We start from the raw sequence: 18526 nt of genomic DNA on the forward strand, positions 1-18526 counted from the left end.
GCAAATTATGTTATCTGCTGGACTGTAAGTCATATTCCAATCTCTGTGTAGTTGTAAAATACATATTTGGTTTTCCTCCCAGTTTCCTGAGATATATCTCCTAAAATTCTTGGAATCCCTGGAGTGATAAGAGTGTCTTTTGTATGCTAATGAGATGACGAGTAGCTGGCAACCCCTATGTAGCTTTAGGATGTGGGCTAGACCTGGGAATGACTAGAGAGGGTTGGTACTTTCAGCTTCCTCCCCAACACTGCCCTCCACCCCCAGAGGGAATGGGGGTGAATGATGTAATCAATCATGCCTGTGTACTGAAGCCTCCATAAAAACCAAAAAGGAGGGGGTTCTGGAGCTTCCAGATAGCTAAACATGTTGAGGTTCCTGGAAGGTGGCACCCCCAGGGAGGATGTGGAACCTACACACCCCTTCCCACAAACCATTCCCTACAGGTCTCTTCCATGTGGCTGTTCATATGTATCCTTGAAACTCTCCTTTGTAATAAATGGGTAAACATAAAGGTTTTCCCGAGTTCCATGGGCCCCTCAAGCAAATTAATCAAACCAGGGGAGTGTCTGGTGGGAATCCCATTAAATTTACAGCCAACAGGTTGGTCGGAACTTCCACAAATCTGGAGATATGACTGGTGTCTGAAGTGGGGATCAGTCCTGTGGGACTGAGCTCTCAATTTGTAGGATTGAATGACACTGTCTGCACTCCAGCTTTTTTAGGTAGACAGTGTCAGAACTGAATTGGAGGACACCCAGCTGGTGTCCACTGCAGAACTGACTGCTTGCTTGGTGGGGAGAAATCTCCTACACATTTTGGTAAGCAGAAGCCACATTCGTATTCTCGGTTGTAGGATTATGGTAGGAGAAACTGAGTTTGTTTTTTCCAGTATCTCTCAGCCAGGTGCAGTGGCTCATGGCTATAATCCCAGCACACTGGGAGGCTGAGGCAGGCAGATTGCCTGAGCTCAGGAGTTTCCAGATTAGCCTGGGCAACATGGCAAAACCCGAAAAAAAAGAAATACAATAACATGATGAAGAACAATAAGATAATACTACACCCAAAATTCATAATGCTTTGCTTCTGAGGGGAGGGGAAAGGAGTAAGACTGACAGGCACACAGGGGACATCTAAGGCATTAGAAATGTTCTGCTGGGTGCAGTGACTTACACCTGTAATCTCAACACTTTTTTATCTTTTTTTTTTTTTTTTTTTGAGACAGAGTCTCACTCTGTCACTCAGGCTGGAATGCAATGGCATGATCTTGGCTCACTTGCAACCTCTGCCTCCCAGGTTCAAGTGAATCTCCTGCCTCAGCCTCCCAAGCAGCTGGAATTACAGGCACGTGCCACCATGCATGGTTAATTCTTGTATTTTCATTTTTATGTTTGTTTTTTATTTATTTATTTTTGAGATGGAGTCTCATTCTGTTGCCCAGGCTGGAGATCTCTGCTCCCTGCAACCACCAACCCCTGGGTTCAAGCAATTTTCCTGCCTCAGCCTCCCAAATAGCTAGGATTACAAATACGCACCACCATGCTCAGCTACATTTTAGTATTTTTAGTAGAGACGGTGTTTTACCATGTTGGCTAGGCTAGTCTTGAACTCCTGACCTCAGGTGATCCGCCCGCCTTGGCCTCCCAAAGTGCTGGGATTATAGGCATGAGCTACCACACCCAGCCAGCGGTTTGGGAGGCCAAGGTGGGTGGAGTGCTTGAGCGTAGGAGTTTGAGACCAACCTGGGCAACATGGTGAAACCCCGTCTCCGCCCTGGGTAACAAAGCGAGACTCCATCTCTAAATAAATAAATAAGTAAATGTAAGTCATTTACTAGCCAAGCATATGGTACTAAAGTTAATTCATTTGCCAAAAAGAATGATTAAAGTAGTAGGAGCATTCTTTAAGTTTTGAAGCATAAGCACAAGGAATAATCACGTTGCAACTGGTGTTAATACAGACCTGAATCGTTTGAGGTGCAGCCTGAGAACCTGAGGTAGGTGGCATATCATGAGTTGTTTTTGGGCTTCTGTGAGTACAACTGGTTTGGAGGAAAACCTTCTATGCTTTGCTGTAACATCAAAGGATAAAAATCAACTTTAATTCAAAGATGCAGGGAAAAGCTGAGTAAATCTTCATTTTAATTAAGTCAGAAAGGAGAAGTACCTACTGTGTTCCAGGCATTGTATTGTACTAGACATACAGACATAAGCTTTGCCCTTGAGAAACTCATGATCCGCAATTAAACAAAAAACTTAAGAGCTAGTCAGGTTAGCTAGCTCTGTAAACAAGCACATCATTTAATCATCATCTTGCACATAATGTAATAGAAGAAAGTATACTGCTTTATTTATTTATTTAGAGACAGAGTCTTGCTCTGTTGCCCAGGCTGGAGTGCAGTGGCATGATCTTGGCTTACCACAAACTCTGCCTCCCAAATTCAAGCAATTCTCCTGCCTCAGCCTCAGGACTACAGGCATGCACCACCATGCCCGGCTAATTTTTGTAATTTTAGTGGAGACGGGTTTCATTATGTTGGCCAGGCTGGTCTTGAACTCCTGACCTTGCGATCTGCCGCCTTGACCTCAAAGTGGTGGGATTACAGGCGTGAGCCACCACGTCCAGCCATAATATTTTTAAATGGAACTAGCTATACCAATTAATAGGAAAAGTTAAAACATTTCCTAAACGTTTTAATATACATTTCCCAAACTCTTAATTTAAACGTTTGTGGTCAAAAGATTTAAAAAAGAAATAAGAAAAAAAAATGTGTGGTCAGTTCATTTTCTGAGGCTAGTCAGGACCCCAGAGGAAGGTCTTGACTGCCTAGAACACCCTTCCACTTTTCCTGGGGACCACCCCAGCTCTGGCCAATGGCCTAGGAAAGCAGGCCTTCACCAGCTCTGCATCTGAGGCCTCCCTCACTCAAGCATTTTGCTTTTGCTCTTTTTGCACCGGATCTTAGACAGCTGGAACTCAGGATTCTTCTTGTCCCTTCTCTAGAGGTCCACCTATGGACTGTCCTGCAGCTGGACCATAGGCTACAGTTTGTTCCTGATGTCCAGGAGCTATCCTTCAACTTGTACACCAGCTCTGACTCCAGCCATGGCAGCAGCTGCTTCTCATGTGGGAACTAGGCTCAGTCCACCATGAAGCTGAGCTCTAAGCCACCTTCACTGGCCATCAGCAGCCTTTCCTCCAGGTGTCTAACCCTGTAATCCAGGTATCTGGCTGCTGCTGAAGCTCCTGGAATTGCCTCTGTGTCTCCCAGCACATCTGGTCCAATCGTGGCCAGATAGGGGATGTCAACTCCCTGGTGTCTAATTGTAAACCTTTGCCTTGCTGTGTTAAAGCAGCTTTTTTAGGCCTGTATTTGGTAGCCTTAGTAAACACATAGAAATTTGCTATAAAACCATATTCTGCATTCACAACATTACCCCCAAATTTGGTGATGAAAGCATTTAGGACTCTTCACATTTATATCCAAGAAAAAATAATACTTTATCATAAAAGCTTTGACAAAGGTTTATTTAAATAAAACTTATAAATTTTATGAGCTCACATTAGATAGCACTCAGAAAAAACTGTTAAAGTTATTCTAGGAAACCATCAATTTATATAACATTTCTTCAATGTGGGAATATCCTGGTTTTTTTTTTTTTTTTACATTATCTTAAAAGTTTACTCTCTGAAGCCCTAGAATCTATTTCTGAGATAAGGAAAAAAGGGAGAATACACACACATATAAATATATATATATATACACACCACACATAGTATAGGATAAACTATAGTGTAGCTTCTATATAGTATACTGTACTACATGTGTATGCTATATATAATATCAATACTAAGATGCTATGTAAGTAGATCTTATTCTTTAATTTCAATAAGTTTTTGGTCAACAGGTGGTGTTTGGTTACATGCGCAAGTTCTTTAGTGATAATTTCTGAGATTTTGGTGCACCCATCACCCAAGCAGTGTACACTGTAGTCAATGTGTGATGTTTTATCCTTTCTTCCCCTTCTTCTTTTTTGTTTTTTTTTGAGACGGAGTTTTGCTCTTGTTACCCAGGCTAGAGGGCAATGGCGCAATCTCGGCTCACCGCAACCTCCGCCTCCTGGTTTCAGGCAATTCTCCTGCCTCAGCCTCCTGAGTTGCTGGGATTACAGGCATGTGACAACATGCCCAGCTAATTTTTTGTATTTTTAGTAAAGACAGGGTTTCACCATGTTGACCAGGATGGTCCCGATCTGCTGACCTCGTGATCCACCCGCCTCGGCCTCCCAAAGTGCTGGGATTACAGGCTTGAGCCACCGTGCTCGGCCTTCCTTCCCCTTCTACTCTCTCCCCTGAGTCTCTAAAGTCCACTGGATCATCCTTTTTTTTTTTGAGATGGAGTCTTTCTCTTTCACCCAGGCTAGAGTGCAGTGACACAATCTCAGCTCACTGCAACCTCCACCTCATGTGTTCAAGCAATTCTCCTGCCTCAAACCTCTTGAGTAGCTGGGATTACAGGCATGCACCACCACACTCAGATAATTTTTCTATTTTTAGTAGAGACGGGGTTTCTCCATGTTGGCCAGGCTGGTCTTGAACCCCTAACCTTGTGATCTGCCTACCTTGGCCTCCCAAAGTGCTGGGATTACAGGCATGAACCACTGTGCCAGGCCCACACTAGATCATTCTTATGCCTTTGCATCCTCAGAGCTTAACTCCTGCTATGTATACATCAAAAGAGGAGATAAAGACACATCAGATTTTTTTTTTTTTTTTTGGAGACAGAGTCTTGTTCTGTCACTGAAGCCGGAGTACAGTGGAGCCATCTCCGCTCACTGCAACCTCTGCCTCCTGGGTTCAAGCAATTCTGCCTCAGCCTCCCAAGTAGCTGGGATTACAGATGCACTCCACCACACCTGGCTAATTTGTGTATTTTTAGTAGGGATGGGGTTTTGCTATGTTGACCAGGCTGGTCTTGAACTCCTGACCTCAAGCCATCTACCCGCCTTGGCCTCCCAAAGTGTTAGGATTACAGGTGGGAGCCACTGCGCCTAGCCAGCCCTGCAGATCTGATGCGGTTTTACACACTGTTACCTTGGGGGAAGATGCTTCTCTTAAGTGGCTATTTTGCCCCCAGCGTCAGCTTCCTGTGCTGTCTTCTATTAGAGCACTTATCATAGCAGATCCCATCTATCTGCTTCCTCCGCTAGAAATGTGAGCACCTTAAAAGTATCTTACCTCTATCTGTAGACACTGGGAATAACTAACACAGAAGAGACAGCGTGTGGTTTTGGATAAATCTTTGCTTTGATGAAGCCAATCTCTACAACAGCAGTCTAGCATATATTATTTCCTATTTTATGTATATAGACACACACATTTATATACATATCATTTTGATATATAGCAAAAAAAAGCTCATAGAGTGTTTCCTTCACCCTACATGACATGCTTTCATTATTCCTCTTTGCTACTTTATTTTGCTCTGCATATCACATTTAAACTTCTTATGATCTTCTCCCTCCAAAATTGTCTACAGGATCAGAAACAATTTGAATTCCAACAATACGGCAAAACAAACGCATAGTTCATAAATGCCAATTATAAAGTGAAAATCTGTTTATTTCAATGAAATAAAGTTCATTTTCATAACTGCTGAAGAATTTCAGCTTCCTCTCATCTGCATTTCTCTTTATTATTCCTTGGAGAGCACAGAGAACACACCATCTTTACTCACAGTTACACTGGTCACATACGTAGATTTTTCCTTCTAAAGCTTCAGTTTCTGTAAATTTGGCCAACATTTCAGTAACCAGACATGGCTGGGAAGCAGTATCTTTTCCACTGCATTGATATCGTTCTGGAAACTCCAATGACAAGTCCCAGAAAGGTTCTATGGTATTTGATTTGTTGTCACATGCAAGACATGTAACCTGCAAATAAGAATATTCATTCCTAAGATTATAATCTTTCCATCAAAACATTAACTCTTTTCACTAGAGGTCACTGCCAGTAAATAAGCTTTTCTCATGAAAATGCACCATTAGAATTCTGAATAATCTGCTTTACATTCTTGTCAGGAAATCTTTCATTATAATTTTTCCTTCCAAAAGACTGTCATTAGTCCCATCATGAATTAGGTGCTTTAACTACTGGACATTCAAAAAGCTCTAAGGGCATTACATTTAGGTAAAAATCCAAATTGTAGACATACTGAATAGAAACGTATTATGTATATGTATATATAGATATATACATATGATGTTTATTCACATGCATTAAATTTAATGTATTTATGTCATTAGTCTTGAGGTTCCTCACTGTTTCTCCATCTTTTTTTTCTGAGGTAGAGTCTTGCTCCGTCCCCTGTATTAGGGTGCAATGGCACAATCTCGGGTCACTGCAACCTCTGTCTCCTAGGTTCAAGTGATTCTCCTGCCTCAGCCACCTGAGTAGCTGGACTGCAGGTACCAGCTACCATACCCAGCTAATTTTTCTACTTTTAGTAAAGACAAGGTTTTGCCATGTTGGCCAGGATGGTCTCAAATTCCTGACTTTAGGTGATCCGCCCACCTCAGCCTCCCAAAGTGCTAGGGTTACAGGTATGAGCCACTATACCCGGCCTCTCCTTCATCTTTTGATGATTTTATCCCCCCTAATTCCAAATGCTATAACCTCTTAGTCCAATCCAATCTTAACCATATTAGAAGTAAAATACTATCTTTTCTTTTCCTTTTACTTATTTATTTTTTGAGACGGAGCTTCAGTCTGTCACCCAGGCTGGAGTGCAATGGCGTGATCTTGGCTCACTTCGACCTCTGGCCCCTTAGGTTCAAGCAATTCTCCTGCCTCAGCCTCCCCAGTAGATAGGATTATAGATGCCTGCCACCACACTTGGCTAATTTTTTTGTATTTTTAGTACAGACAGGGTTTCACCATGTTGGCCAGGCTGGTCTTGAATTCCTGACTTCAGGTGACCCATCCGCCTTGGCTTCCCAAAGTGCAGGGATTACAGGTGTGAGCCACTATGCTCGGCAATACTGTCTTTTCATTACGCAGTTAGGCCCTGACAACTGATTATTTCAAAAGACATGATATATGACATAAATGATGTTATACTCTTAAACATCCCATTAAAATCCCCTTCCTAACACAGAAAATGAAAAACATGGAGCTGTTTTAACAACTTACATAGGCAATGTAGCAACTGGAAAGGACCTGAATAGTAACTTCAGTGAGACATTCAGCAGAATTGAATGCCAACAGACACTGCACATAATTGAAGACAGACTCCATGAACTAGCAAGTCACACATGATATGAAATATTATAAAGAACCTCTTTCATACAAGCTATAGTCCCGGCATAGGCAATGAAATAAAGAAGCCAGATCTAATACAGATTTTAGATTTAACAAATTGACACAAAGAATACTCCTGGCGTTTATAATCTAGGGACTCAGTAGTGCCAGGGCCTGACATTGTGAGAATTTTCTTGAATTAAAAAAAAAAAAGACAAAAGAAAAAACACACAAAAAGCCATTCCAGGCTGGGTGTAGTGGCTCATGCCTGTTATCTCAAATCTCAGCCCTTTGAGAGGCCAAAGCGGAGGACTGCTTGAGCCAGGAGTTCGAGACCAGCCTGGGCAACACAGTGAGACCTCATCTCCATAAAAAAATAAAAGGAAAACACATTCCAGCAACCAACTGTCTTAAATCTCCTGAGAACCCGTTCCCTAAGAGTGTATTAAAGAAAAGCAAAAAAAATGGTATAATAATTTGTATTAATTTCAAAATTTATTTATAAAAGGGAAAAAAAGCACATAGCCACTCTCATATTACTGGAAATATATTTAAAAAAGAAAAACACTTTCTGGAAAGAACTTTGTCACCAAGTAACAGATGTCTTACTCTGACAAAGTCAGTGTCCAGGACTCTGTCATAAGGAAATTGGAAAAATTAATTGACATCATAAAAATGGAAAAAATTAAAAACAGTCAACAATAGAGGAAGGTTAACTAAGTTATGGTATAAACATGATGTTAAACAACAGAAATATACAAAAAGAAAAAAGTGATGAACATTGAAATGTTTTGAAAAGAATGATGAAATATTTTTAATGACTGGAAAATCATCACAACATTAAACGGGAAAAGCAGGTAAGTGCAAAACGAGCAATTATGGGAAAATATGTATCTATGTGCAGGAGAAAAGAGACTAGAAAAAAATATACCAAAATATTAACAGTTTTACCCATGGATTGTGGGGTTACAGGATTAGAGAATGATTTTTCACTTTTTCTACATAGATTTCTTATATAGGTTTCCTGCAGCTATATATTGCACTCTATAATAGCGTATTTAAAAACTTTTGCATGAAAAGGAAATGACGGAGAAAGATAGAGAAGTAAAATTGCATATAACACAAGTACAACTCTTACTTGCTCACTGACACAGAGTAAAGTCTGCATTTTGAAACACTGAAAAATAAACTTCATAGATATTCCTTAAGGAGAAATGCATCTGAAATACTTAAACAACAATCTAGGAAAGTATGCTATAAAAACAAAAGATGACCTTATCACAGTGAAAGTTGAACTGAAGCCGGGTGTGGTGGCATGGTGGCTCACAAGGTCAGGAGTTCAAGACCAGCCTGAACAAGATGGTGAAACCCCATCTCTACTAAAAATTCAAAAATAAGCTGGGCGAGGTGGCGGGTGTCTATAATTTCAGTTCCTTGAGAGGCTGAGGCAGGAGAATTGCTTGACCTGGAATGCGGAGGTAGCAGTGAGCCAAGATCGCACCACTGCACCTCCAGCTTGAGAGACAGAGCAAGACTCTGCCTCAAAAAAAAAAAAAAAAAAAAAGTTGAACTGAAAAACAGAGGTAGGTGTGCAGGGGGAAGGAAATGACCTATAAAAATTTTGTTTAAATCTGTGTTATAAGAAAGTTGAGAGCCTTATGTCTATTCATAGTTCATCAATAAGTCCACTGAGTATACAGAACTTTTACATAGACGATTGTGGTTTTGTAGTCTACCTTTTCATGACAAAGGAAACTTTTGAGCAGTAATTAAAATAAAGGAAAATCATTTAAGATTATTCTAGATGAAATTACAATTGTTTACTTTAAAATTTCCCTACTTACTTGTTAAAGCTCTCAGACCATGACGCTTTGGCTTTATAGGAAGTCCTCCAGGGCTACTCCTTGGTACCTGAAATCGGTCAAGTGTGCACCATTTTCTTTCTTTCTTTTTTTTTTTTTTGAGAAGGAGTCTTGCTTTGTCATCCAGGCTGGAGTGTGGTGGCGTGATCTCGGCTCACTGCAAACCTCCACCTCCTGGGTTCAAGCAATTCTCCTGACTTAGCCTCCCAAGTAGCTGAGATTATAGGCGTCTGCCACCACACTCAGCTAATTTTTGTATTTTTAGTAGAGATGGGGTTTCACCATGTTGGTCAGGCAGGTATGGAACTCCTGACCACAGGTGATCCACCCACCTTTGCCTCCCAAAGTGCTGGGATTACAGGCATGAGCCACTGTGCCCAGTCATGTGCACTATTTTCATCCCCAGTATAGCAGTATCTTCAAATCTGTTCCTTCTGGGATTAAATCCTCCTCTTCTCAATCCCTCAGACAATGAATGTAATATTACTAACCTAGAGTGCTCCATTTCCTCATTTCTCCCTCCCTCCAAAAGCTTTTGATACCATGGATATAAAATTACTTCCAATGATTCATAAAAGAAGGAATTGTAAATGTGTGAGCAGATTTCTTTACACATATTTATAAAAACAATCTATTTTGACCTGAAAATGGTACCAGCTCAACATACTAGATGTACATAGAATATGTCCTATTATGGGCTTCACTCTATAAACTCCCCATGATAAAAATAAGATTTAAAAAAATCCATACCTGACTAAGAAGTTGTCCATGAAAAATGTTATTTACAACATTCAGAACTTGTTTGATAAGTTTCCTTTGAGAAGTGGGGATAAGAGCCGGTAAACTGGTACCAGTTGTCTCTAATTCATGTTGTATTTTATCTAAAAGTTCACAAAGAAATTCTTGAGCATCTTGTTGGGCATAACCCCGAAAGGCAGGAATGAGTCTCCACACCGAGTGTAGCATAGCAAATGGTGAGACCAAGGCCCACTTTCCAGACCACATGACTTGGAACAAAGTATGCAATTCATGACAAAGAGAAATGTACTGTGAAGTTGGCTCCCTTGGCTGAATAAGTTCCATCTTTCTACCTTTTGATGCTCCACCACTGAGTCCTGATGACAAACTTGAATGTCTAGAGCGAACAAAACCTGCATCTTTTTCTTGACATTCATCCATTTGATATACTACTGTATCAGTGACTGGTGGATGCTTATAAGATCTTGTCTTCTCACTAGTAGTCACAGCCAGCCATTGATTCAGATCAAGCTTTAAAAAACATTGCCGAAAAATAAGTAAATGACTCAACACCTGAAGAACAGAATTCATATAGCAAGTGTTTCCCAAATTTCTCAATCCTGTTACACCAGGAGTCACTATTGGCCTTCGTTTAACTAAGGAGTCACTGGCTTTTTCAGATCTTTCATCTTCTGAGGTAGAGACTACTTTCTCTTTTGCTGGTGATGCTGGATTCTGTGCTGGCCCCTCAAGAGGAACTATTTCTATTACGGTTGACTGAGCAAGCCCTTGTAAACGTACACTCTTTCTTGGAGGCATACTTTCAAATTCTGCTTTAACCTGATACTCTAATTCTTGCTGTCTTTTCTTTACTTCTCTTTTTACTACTATTTTTTCCTGAAATTGTTCTTCTTGCCTTTTTCTTCCAATGGGTGATTGTTCAAGCCATGTTCGAAAGATTTTACCCATTAGGATCCTTCTCCTGTGCCAAAGAGCAGCATACATTTGATCTTCATTTTGAAGCAGAGATTGGGCATCATCGTGTAGGAAATAAGAATCATCACCTGTACCCATGGACCGTAAAACCCGTCCACTGTGAGTTGTGCAGTGATAATTTTGACTTTTGATTGCACTTAATGTACTTCGCAATAACTTCAGGTCTCCAGTTGCATTATCATTAAGAACATAATCATCACAAAGGTAACAAAAAACATACATCTCATTCACCTCCAGTGCAACAGGATGACTGCTTTCCTGAAAGTGCTTGAGTGCATGCTCTTCAATGTATCTTCCGCAGGCAACATGGGAGCAGCTAAGGCAAGCCCAAATGGACTCGGTCGTGTTGCAGTCCATGCAGTGCCATTTCTGAGGGTCGAGGATGGAGTGGTCTTGAGCAAGCTGCAACTGCCCAACATGTTTGCACGTATCCATTGTTAGCATTTATTTAGCCTAGCTGAGAAACGCATAATCCGAACAAGTCTGTGTTCACCACATTTGAAGCATCTGAAAACTAAACAGAACAATGTCAAGTGTTAATAAAAACAAGATGCAAATATTTTTCATGAGGTGTTTTCCCAAGTATAATAAAGATTTATATCCTCTGTTCCTGATTTCTAGGTTGCTTATCATAACACCATTGGCAGTTCTTACTTTTCCCTTGCTCTAGATGTCCCTAATCTCACATCCACCTTGCTCTGAAAGCACAGACATTTCACTTTCTCTCTTTTAATTTTTAATTTGATTCAATTTTATTTTATTTGAGATGGAGTCTCGCTCTATTGCCCAGACTAGAGTGCAATGCACGATCTCGGCTCATTGCAACCTCCGCCTCCCAGGTTCAAGTGATTCTCCTGCCTCAGCCTCCTGAGTAGCTGAGATTATAGGTGCCCATTACCATGCTCAGCTACTTTTTCTGTATTTTTAGTAGAGATGGGGTTTCACCATGTTGGTCAGGCTGGTCTCGAACTCCTGACCTTGTGATCCGCCAGCCTTGGCTTCCCAAAGTGCTGGGATTACAGGCGTGAACCACTGCCCCAGGCTGACATTTCACTTTCTCTGAGTCTCCTTTAACAACTTTTGTTTTTAATTTTCTGCCACCATCTAGTGGTGAAAAATGGGTAGTAATCACTTTCCACTGGAATAGCTTAAGATCTATCCTTTTTACCCAGTAGTCTGAGGGCAATTTCCAAAACGACTTTTTTTTTTTTTTTTTTTTGAGACAAATTCTTGCTCTGTCACCCAGGCTGGAGTGCAGTGGCACCATCTCAGCTTACTGCAACCTCTGCCTCCCAGGCTCAAATGATTGTTGTGCCTCAGCTTCCCAAGTAGCTGGGATTACAGGCGTGTGCCACCATACTTGGCTAATTTGTTTTTGTATTTTTAATAGAGACAGGGTTTTGTCATGTTGCCCAGGCTGGTCTCAAACTCCTCGGCTTGGGTCATCCACCTGCCTCAGCCTCCCAAAGCACTGGGATTACAGTCATGAACCACTGCGTCCAACCCTTTTTCTTAAAGACTGGGGTTGTCAAGACCCAAATATATCTCACTAATATTTATAAACATTCTGAACCCCATGCAGAGTTAATAAAGCATAATCAAAGATGAAACAGTGAGTCTTAAGGCAGAAAAATGTAGATTTGAATTCTACCTTTGCCACACACTGTTAAATGTATGGTTTTGAGCAAAGGTTTTAACTTCTCTAAACCATGTGTAAAAGAGAGAAAATCATACCAATTTCAATTGAACTGCTGAAGAATTGAGAGACAATATTTATCTGACACATGGTAAATGTTCAATAAATGGTAGTTTTAACTGTAGCTATGGTGAATAAATCTTAATACCCTATTCAAATAAATCATATTAGATGTTCTATTTAATTACCATTAAACTTGGTTTTTTCCATTTAGTCAATCAATAATTACCTTTAATTCATGGCTCTATACCATACTCTGAGACTGGACATGATAGTTGGCTTTAGGGAAAGAGAAAGACAGAAATGGAGAATGTGCTTTTGTATTTGAATATTCTCAGGAACATACAAAAGGAAATAAAGAGGAAAAAAAGGAAGAATACGAAGTGGGTAGCAGTAACCTTTTATCACATTCTGGCAGGCCTAAACCTATCTGAAATTATAAGCTTATTTTAAAAAAAGCTCATATGATTTTTTGACCCAGAAATTGTTCCTTTATCAAAGTCAGGAACACTTCTGCTGTAAGTTATTTACATTTAATGAACAGAAACCTTATTTAAAAGTAGTGATTACAAAACACTTTTTTTTTTCATTGATTTAATACAAATTGAAGACAAATTTCAGGGTTTGAGTGGAGACCTAGTTACAAAACACTAAAAACATTCTATGTATCCTGACCAAGGCGTTAAATTGTTAGGGCAGTTGAAACTAAATTTCAATGGTACCTGCAAGTACCACCTCTAGGGCCTTAAGGAAACTGCAAAAGCAGTTGATTTTTGGTTCCTTCCTACCTCTTTTTGTAAAATCTAGTCATCGTTTCTTAATTTTCAGGTATCCCAACTCTCATATCTCCCTCCCCCACCTCCCCTCCCACCCCACCTCTCTTTCTTTCTGACAGGATCTTGCTCTTTCACCTAGGCTGGACTGCAGTGGTGTAATCTCAGGTGACTGCAACCTCTACCTCCAAGGTTCAAGCGATTCTCCCATCTCAGCATCCTGGGTATCTGAGACCACAGGCAATGTGCCACCACACCCAGCTAATTTTTATATTTTTAGTAGAGACGGAGTTTCACCATGTTGCCCAGGCTGGTCTTGAACTCCTGGCCTCAAGCAATCCACCCACCTAAGCCTTCCAAAGTGCTAGGATTACAGGTATTAACCACCATGCCCAGCTGCCATCTTTACATGTTTCAAGTGCACATTTTAAATTTACTTCTCTCTCAAAATTTCCAGAGATTTAAAATTTGGTTGAATATGGTATTTTATTAGAACACCTGGGATTTGATAATAGTTGCTAATGGCAAAATTGAGATATCAGTGATTAATATATTCAATTATCCCATATCTTTCTATACTGAGGCAAGAAACCTTGGAATAATCCTTGACTCTCTCTAAATCAATCCTTCAAGAAAAATGGTTGGCTCCATCTTCAGAATAGATTGAGAATCTGACTACTTAGTACCTCTACTGCCACCAATCTGATCCAATCTACAATCAAGTCAAGCCTTACTGCAGTAAGGCCCCAGATGGTCTCTCTGCTTCTGTCCTGACTGCCACCAAGTCTACTCTCAACACACAGTAGCACATTAGCACACAGAGACATTGTGGTCTGCATCTAGACCTAGACAACCAGTTACTTTAGGGAGCCCTTGCTGTGGCCCTCCTCCATTAACACGTAGTCAGCAAGGCCAAGGGCATGTGGCCACTTGAGGTCTGCATACATCAGCAACTCCCCTTCTAGAACTACTCGCTGGTACCTGGTACCGGGGACTCAGAGAATGACTTTCCCCAATCATCCCCAAGCTTGCTTCTAGGGCCTATGAGCAACATAGAGCTACTGAAGAAATCTGTAGAGGAGAATGATATGATCAGATCTGTGGGTTACAGAGGGATCTGAATTACGAAGAGCTCTGGAGAAGGGACAAGTGATTAAGATAGGACTATGTGTCCAGAAATTTTAAGGCAATTAAAGCTGTAGCAGTTTTGAAGAAGTGGGCAGAGTAGAATTAGTGCTTAACAAACACTGGCTGAGAGAACTGATTCAAATTGGAGGCTAAGGGAAGAATCTAGGGCTCTGTATTACCTTTTATTCAGTTATACATGTTACTGGCAAATTATAGAAAACAGTTATTAGTTCAGCATCCTTAGGCCAGGTGCAGTGGCTCACGCCTGTAATCCCAGCACTTTGGGAGGCTGAGGTGGGCAGATCATGAGGTCAAGAGATTGACCATCCTGGCCAACATGGTGAAACCCTGTCTTTACTAAAAATACAAAACTTAGCTGGGCATGGTGGCACTCGCCTGTAGTCCCAGCTACTTGGGAAGCTGAGGCAGGAGAATCTCTTGAACCTGGGAGGTGGAGGCTGCAGTGAGCCAAGATCATGCCACTGCCCTCCGGCCGGGCAACAGAGCAAGACTCTGTCTCAAAACAAAGAAACAAACAAACAAACAAGAATATCCTTACAGAGAATGCCAGCATTTACTCTCAAAAAAGATCATTTCGTTCCAAAATTTTAAACAGGTACAATGAGTTAACACCTTACACAACATTCAGAAAAGGCTCCATAGAAAAAACCCTGGTGAGTATACATTTATTCTGAGGTTATCTCTGGGTAATGGGACTGCAAATTACTGTGCTTTCTTTATTCATCCATACTTTCAAAACTATAAAAATAACAAAATAAATTTTAAATAAAAACAGCTCAGATAGTGTTATGTATGTGTTAAGTTATACACTAGCCTCTTTACTCCTTTCTCTACTCTGCAAATGCATTTCCTTGAATATAAAAAAAGTGCCCATTTCATTGAAGCTGTTGCTAAAAAAAATCTATTTAGTTGAGAGCAAAGTACTTGGCCTTCAACAGGAAGTGGCATCTATAATTGAACACATGATTCTACTTGACACAAAACTGTGAAAAGGGTGAAATCTTGATTAGACGTCATCTATCTGAGAGACATTATGGTAGGAGAGGTATTACAGTAGAATGGTTAGAGAGCACCCCTGGAATCTAAATCCCTGAGTTTAACACTTGACAGGATTTGCTATGTGACCATAATTATGTGCTACATATCTCAGTTTTCTTATCTGTAAAGTAACAGTGGTGATAATACCAATAGGGTTGTTGAGGGAATTAGTTAGAACAATTCCTGCACTTAATAATATGGCCCTCAGTACATCTTAGCTGCCAATTGTAATAAAATAATAATAAATTATTACTATAAATGCTAGTTTCCTTCTAGTTGATCACTGTTAGCCAGGGGTTCCATCTTCTCAGACAAATGTGTACTAAGCCCAACTAAGGTGCTAATAGATAATCAAGATGTTAGCTAAGGACTAAGGTCTGACCTCTCCCAGGGGTATTTGCATTTTAAAAGGGGGTCTCTTAAAGATAAAATCTTTTTTAAAAATTGAAATAAGTGAAACCAGAATAGTGGAATGGCAGATCATGAGATTAATATTTTAGGGCAGGGGGCCCATTTACCCTATCTATGAAAGAAACCAGTAGCGGGTGAATAACAGAGGCAGGGGCAGAGTAGAAATCAGAAGCTGAGAGCCAGCCGCCGTCACCAGAGATCTCCAGTTTGTGCTCCAGCCTGGAGCTGAAGCACAGACAGTCACTAGGGTATCCCCAAAGGGGCCTCATCACACAAAGATCTAAGAGCTTGGAGAGAAGGAAGGAGGATGGGAGTATTTCCTTGACACTTCCTTTTTCCTCCACTGGGTTCAGAGCACCTCTTTTCATTTGCTAACCTACTGCTGTGAAGCTATGCATTAACTCTATCACCAGCAGACTGCACATATGAATTCAGGCAGTGTATTCATTCTAAAGAGGTATTACCTAATGAAACATTTTTATATCCCTGATGCGGATTCTGATAAAATATTACCTGTACCAATATAATAGCACCATACAAATAGGATGCTTAGAATGAAATCTATAAGAATTAAAACTATCTGTGCTGTCATTCTTATGCATTAAAAAAATGTTTTAAATGCACACTTGAAATTCAAATTAGTAGCTATCAAATGGCTTAAAAAAAACTTCATTTTTTCAGTGTGAATTGTCAATAAAACGGCTTTTTAAAAACCAAGTATACTATTTTCATCTTAGACAGATACACTTACAAATATTCTAAAAGCTTTTTATCATTCTTCAGTGCAAAGACAATAAAAAACTTAATTTGTTCAAAGAAAGCCATTCAAGCTCTTAATACTTTTCATACCTACGACTGAGCAGGCATTTTAAAAATTCCCACCAGCAAATCTCTAAAGTTAAATAATTGTACTTGATTTATTGAAAGCGAATTTTATGTAGAATTAGTATATCATTAAAGCATTTATTAAACAAAAAGCAAAAAGGATTAGAAGAGAAATAAAACAGATGATCTTATAAGGGATTTGTAATCAATGGTTTATACCAAACTCCAAAATCAAATAAGATCACAGGTAACATATTTAACTTGTTACAGTGCAACAGTATAAACTGCTTATATTCACCACAGTGAGGGCTCTCTCAAATTAATTTTTTTCTTTTCCTTTTTTTTGAGATGGAGTTTTGCTCTTGTTGCCCAGGCTGGGATCATTGCAACCTCCACCTCCAGCAATTCTCCTGCCACAGTCTCCCAAGTAGCTGGGATTACAGGCATGCACTACCACACCTGGTCTTTTTTTTTTTAGAGGCAGGGTTTCTCCATGTTGGTCAGGCTGGTCTCAAACGCCTGACCTTAGGTGATCCACTTGCCTTGGCCTCCCAAAGATGTGAGCCACCATGCCTGGCCCTTTTTTTTTTTTTTTTTGCATTTTTAGTACAGATGAGGTTTCACCCTATTGGCCAAGCTGGTCTCTAAGTCCAGACCTCAGGTGATCTGCCTGCCTCGGCCTCCCAGAGTGCTAGGATTACAGGCATGAGCCACTATACCCAGCCCCCAAAATTAATTTCTATTTACTCAAATTATAGCCCTTTGTAACATACAACCCAGGGTTTAGCACGTAGCATAATACCTTCCTGTTCTATTTTTATAGATCTTCAAACCTCTTCTGATAATGAACTCATCCTACAGAGGTTCCAGCAGGGGTTTGATCATCAGTTCTAGACAGCTGACCACCCAGGCTTTATCCTTAGCCCTAACCTTTCTCAGCCAGTCTCAGGCACAACCCAAAGTCAGCTTACCTATATATCTTACCTTCTCAGAATTAGCTTTTCCTCTGACGGATACTATATTATCATTCTAGGACCTATGCTAAAATCTTAAGGGGTTTCTTTACTCTTCCCTCCCATCTTTTCCACTCCTGTTTACTTAGGGTTATTGTTCCCTAAGTCTTATGACTTTTCATTTCCACAGCTATCTCACAGATTTTATTACATTGTTCCTGGAAAACAATAATTTGGTAGCCTCCAAACTTGTCTCCCATCATCTGGACTCTCTCCTCCATACTATCCCACCAAATAACCTTCAAGTTTGCTTTGAGCCTTTAACTCCTTTTTTGATTATATATATAATTTTAACTTCCTTATTATGAAAGCAAAACACTAATCAAAAAAAAAAAGAAAAGAAAGCAAGCAAAACATATTCATTACAGAAAAATTGGGAAAGAGAACAAAAACATTTCCCCCATCTCACCATACAGAAATAGCAGTTAAAAAAATTTGTTTTGCCAGGCGCGGTGGCTCAGGCCTATAATCCCAGCACTTTGGGAGGCCGAGGTGGGTGGATCACAAGGTCAAGAGATTGAGACCATCCTGGTCAACATGGTGAAATCCCGTCTCTACTAAAAATACAAAAAATTAGCTGGGCATGGTGGTGTGTGCCTGTAATCCCAGCTACTCGGGAGGCTGAGGCAGGAGAATTGCTTGAACCCAGGAGGCAGAGGTTGTGGTGAGCCGAGATCATGCCATTGCACTCCAGACTGGGAAACAAGAGCAAAAAACTCCATCTCA

General features: G+C 40.4%; 1 protein-coding gene across 7 annotated transcripts in view; it reads right to left on the reverse strand.

Annotated features, from left to right (window-relative positions):
* USP44 (ubiquitin specific peptidase 44) overlaps positions 1–18526 on the reverse strand; it is a 34245-nt gene that overhangs the window by 4819 nt on the left and 10900 nt on the right. For all 7 annotated transcript variants that reach the window (XM_035257339.3, XM_035257338.3, XM_054238754.2 and 4 more), the window contains 3 exons: positions 9912–11409; positions 5738–5933; positions 1963–2071 (listed from right to left, as the gene is read on the reverse strand). In XM_035257339.3, the coding sequence (XP_035113230.2) occupies positions 1963–2071; positions 5738–5933; positions 9912–11339 (1733 nt within the window). In that variant the 5' untranslated portion in view covers positions 11340–11409. The remainder of the gene's footprint in view (positions 1–1962; positions 2072–5737; positions 5934–9911; positions 11410–18526) is intronic.

Source organism: Callithrix jacchus, chromosome 9, assembly GCF_049354715.1.
Source record: "Callithrix jacchus isolate 240 chromosome 9, calJac240_pri, whole genome shotgun sequence".
Classification (NCBI taxonomy): Eukaryota; Metazoa; Chordata; class Mammalia; order Primates; family Cebidae; genus Callithrix; species Callithrix jacchus.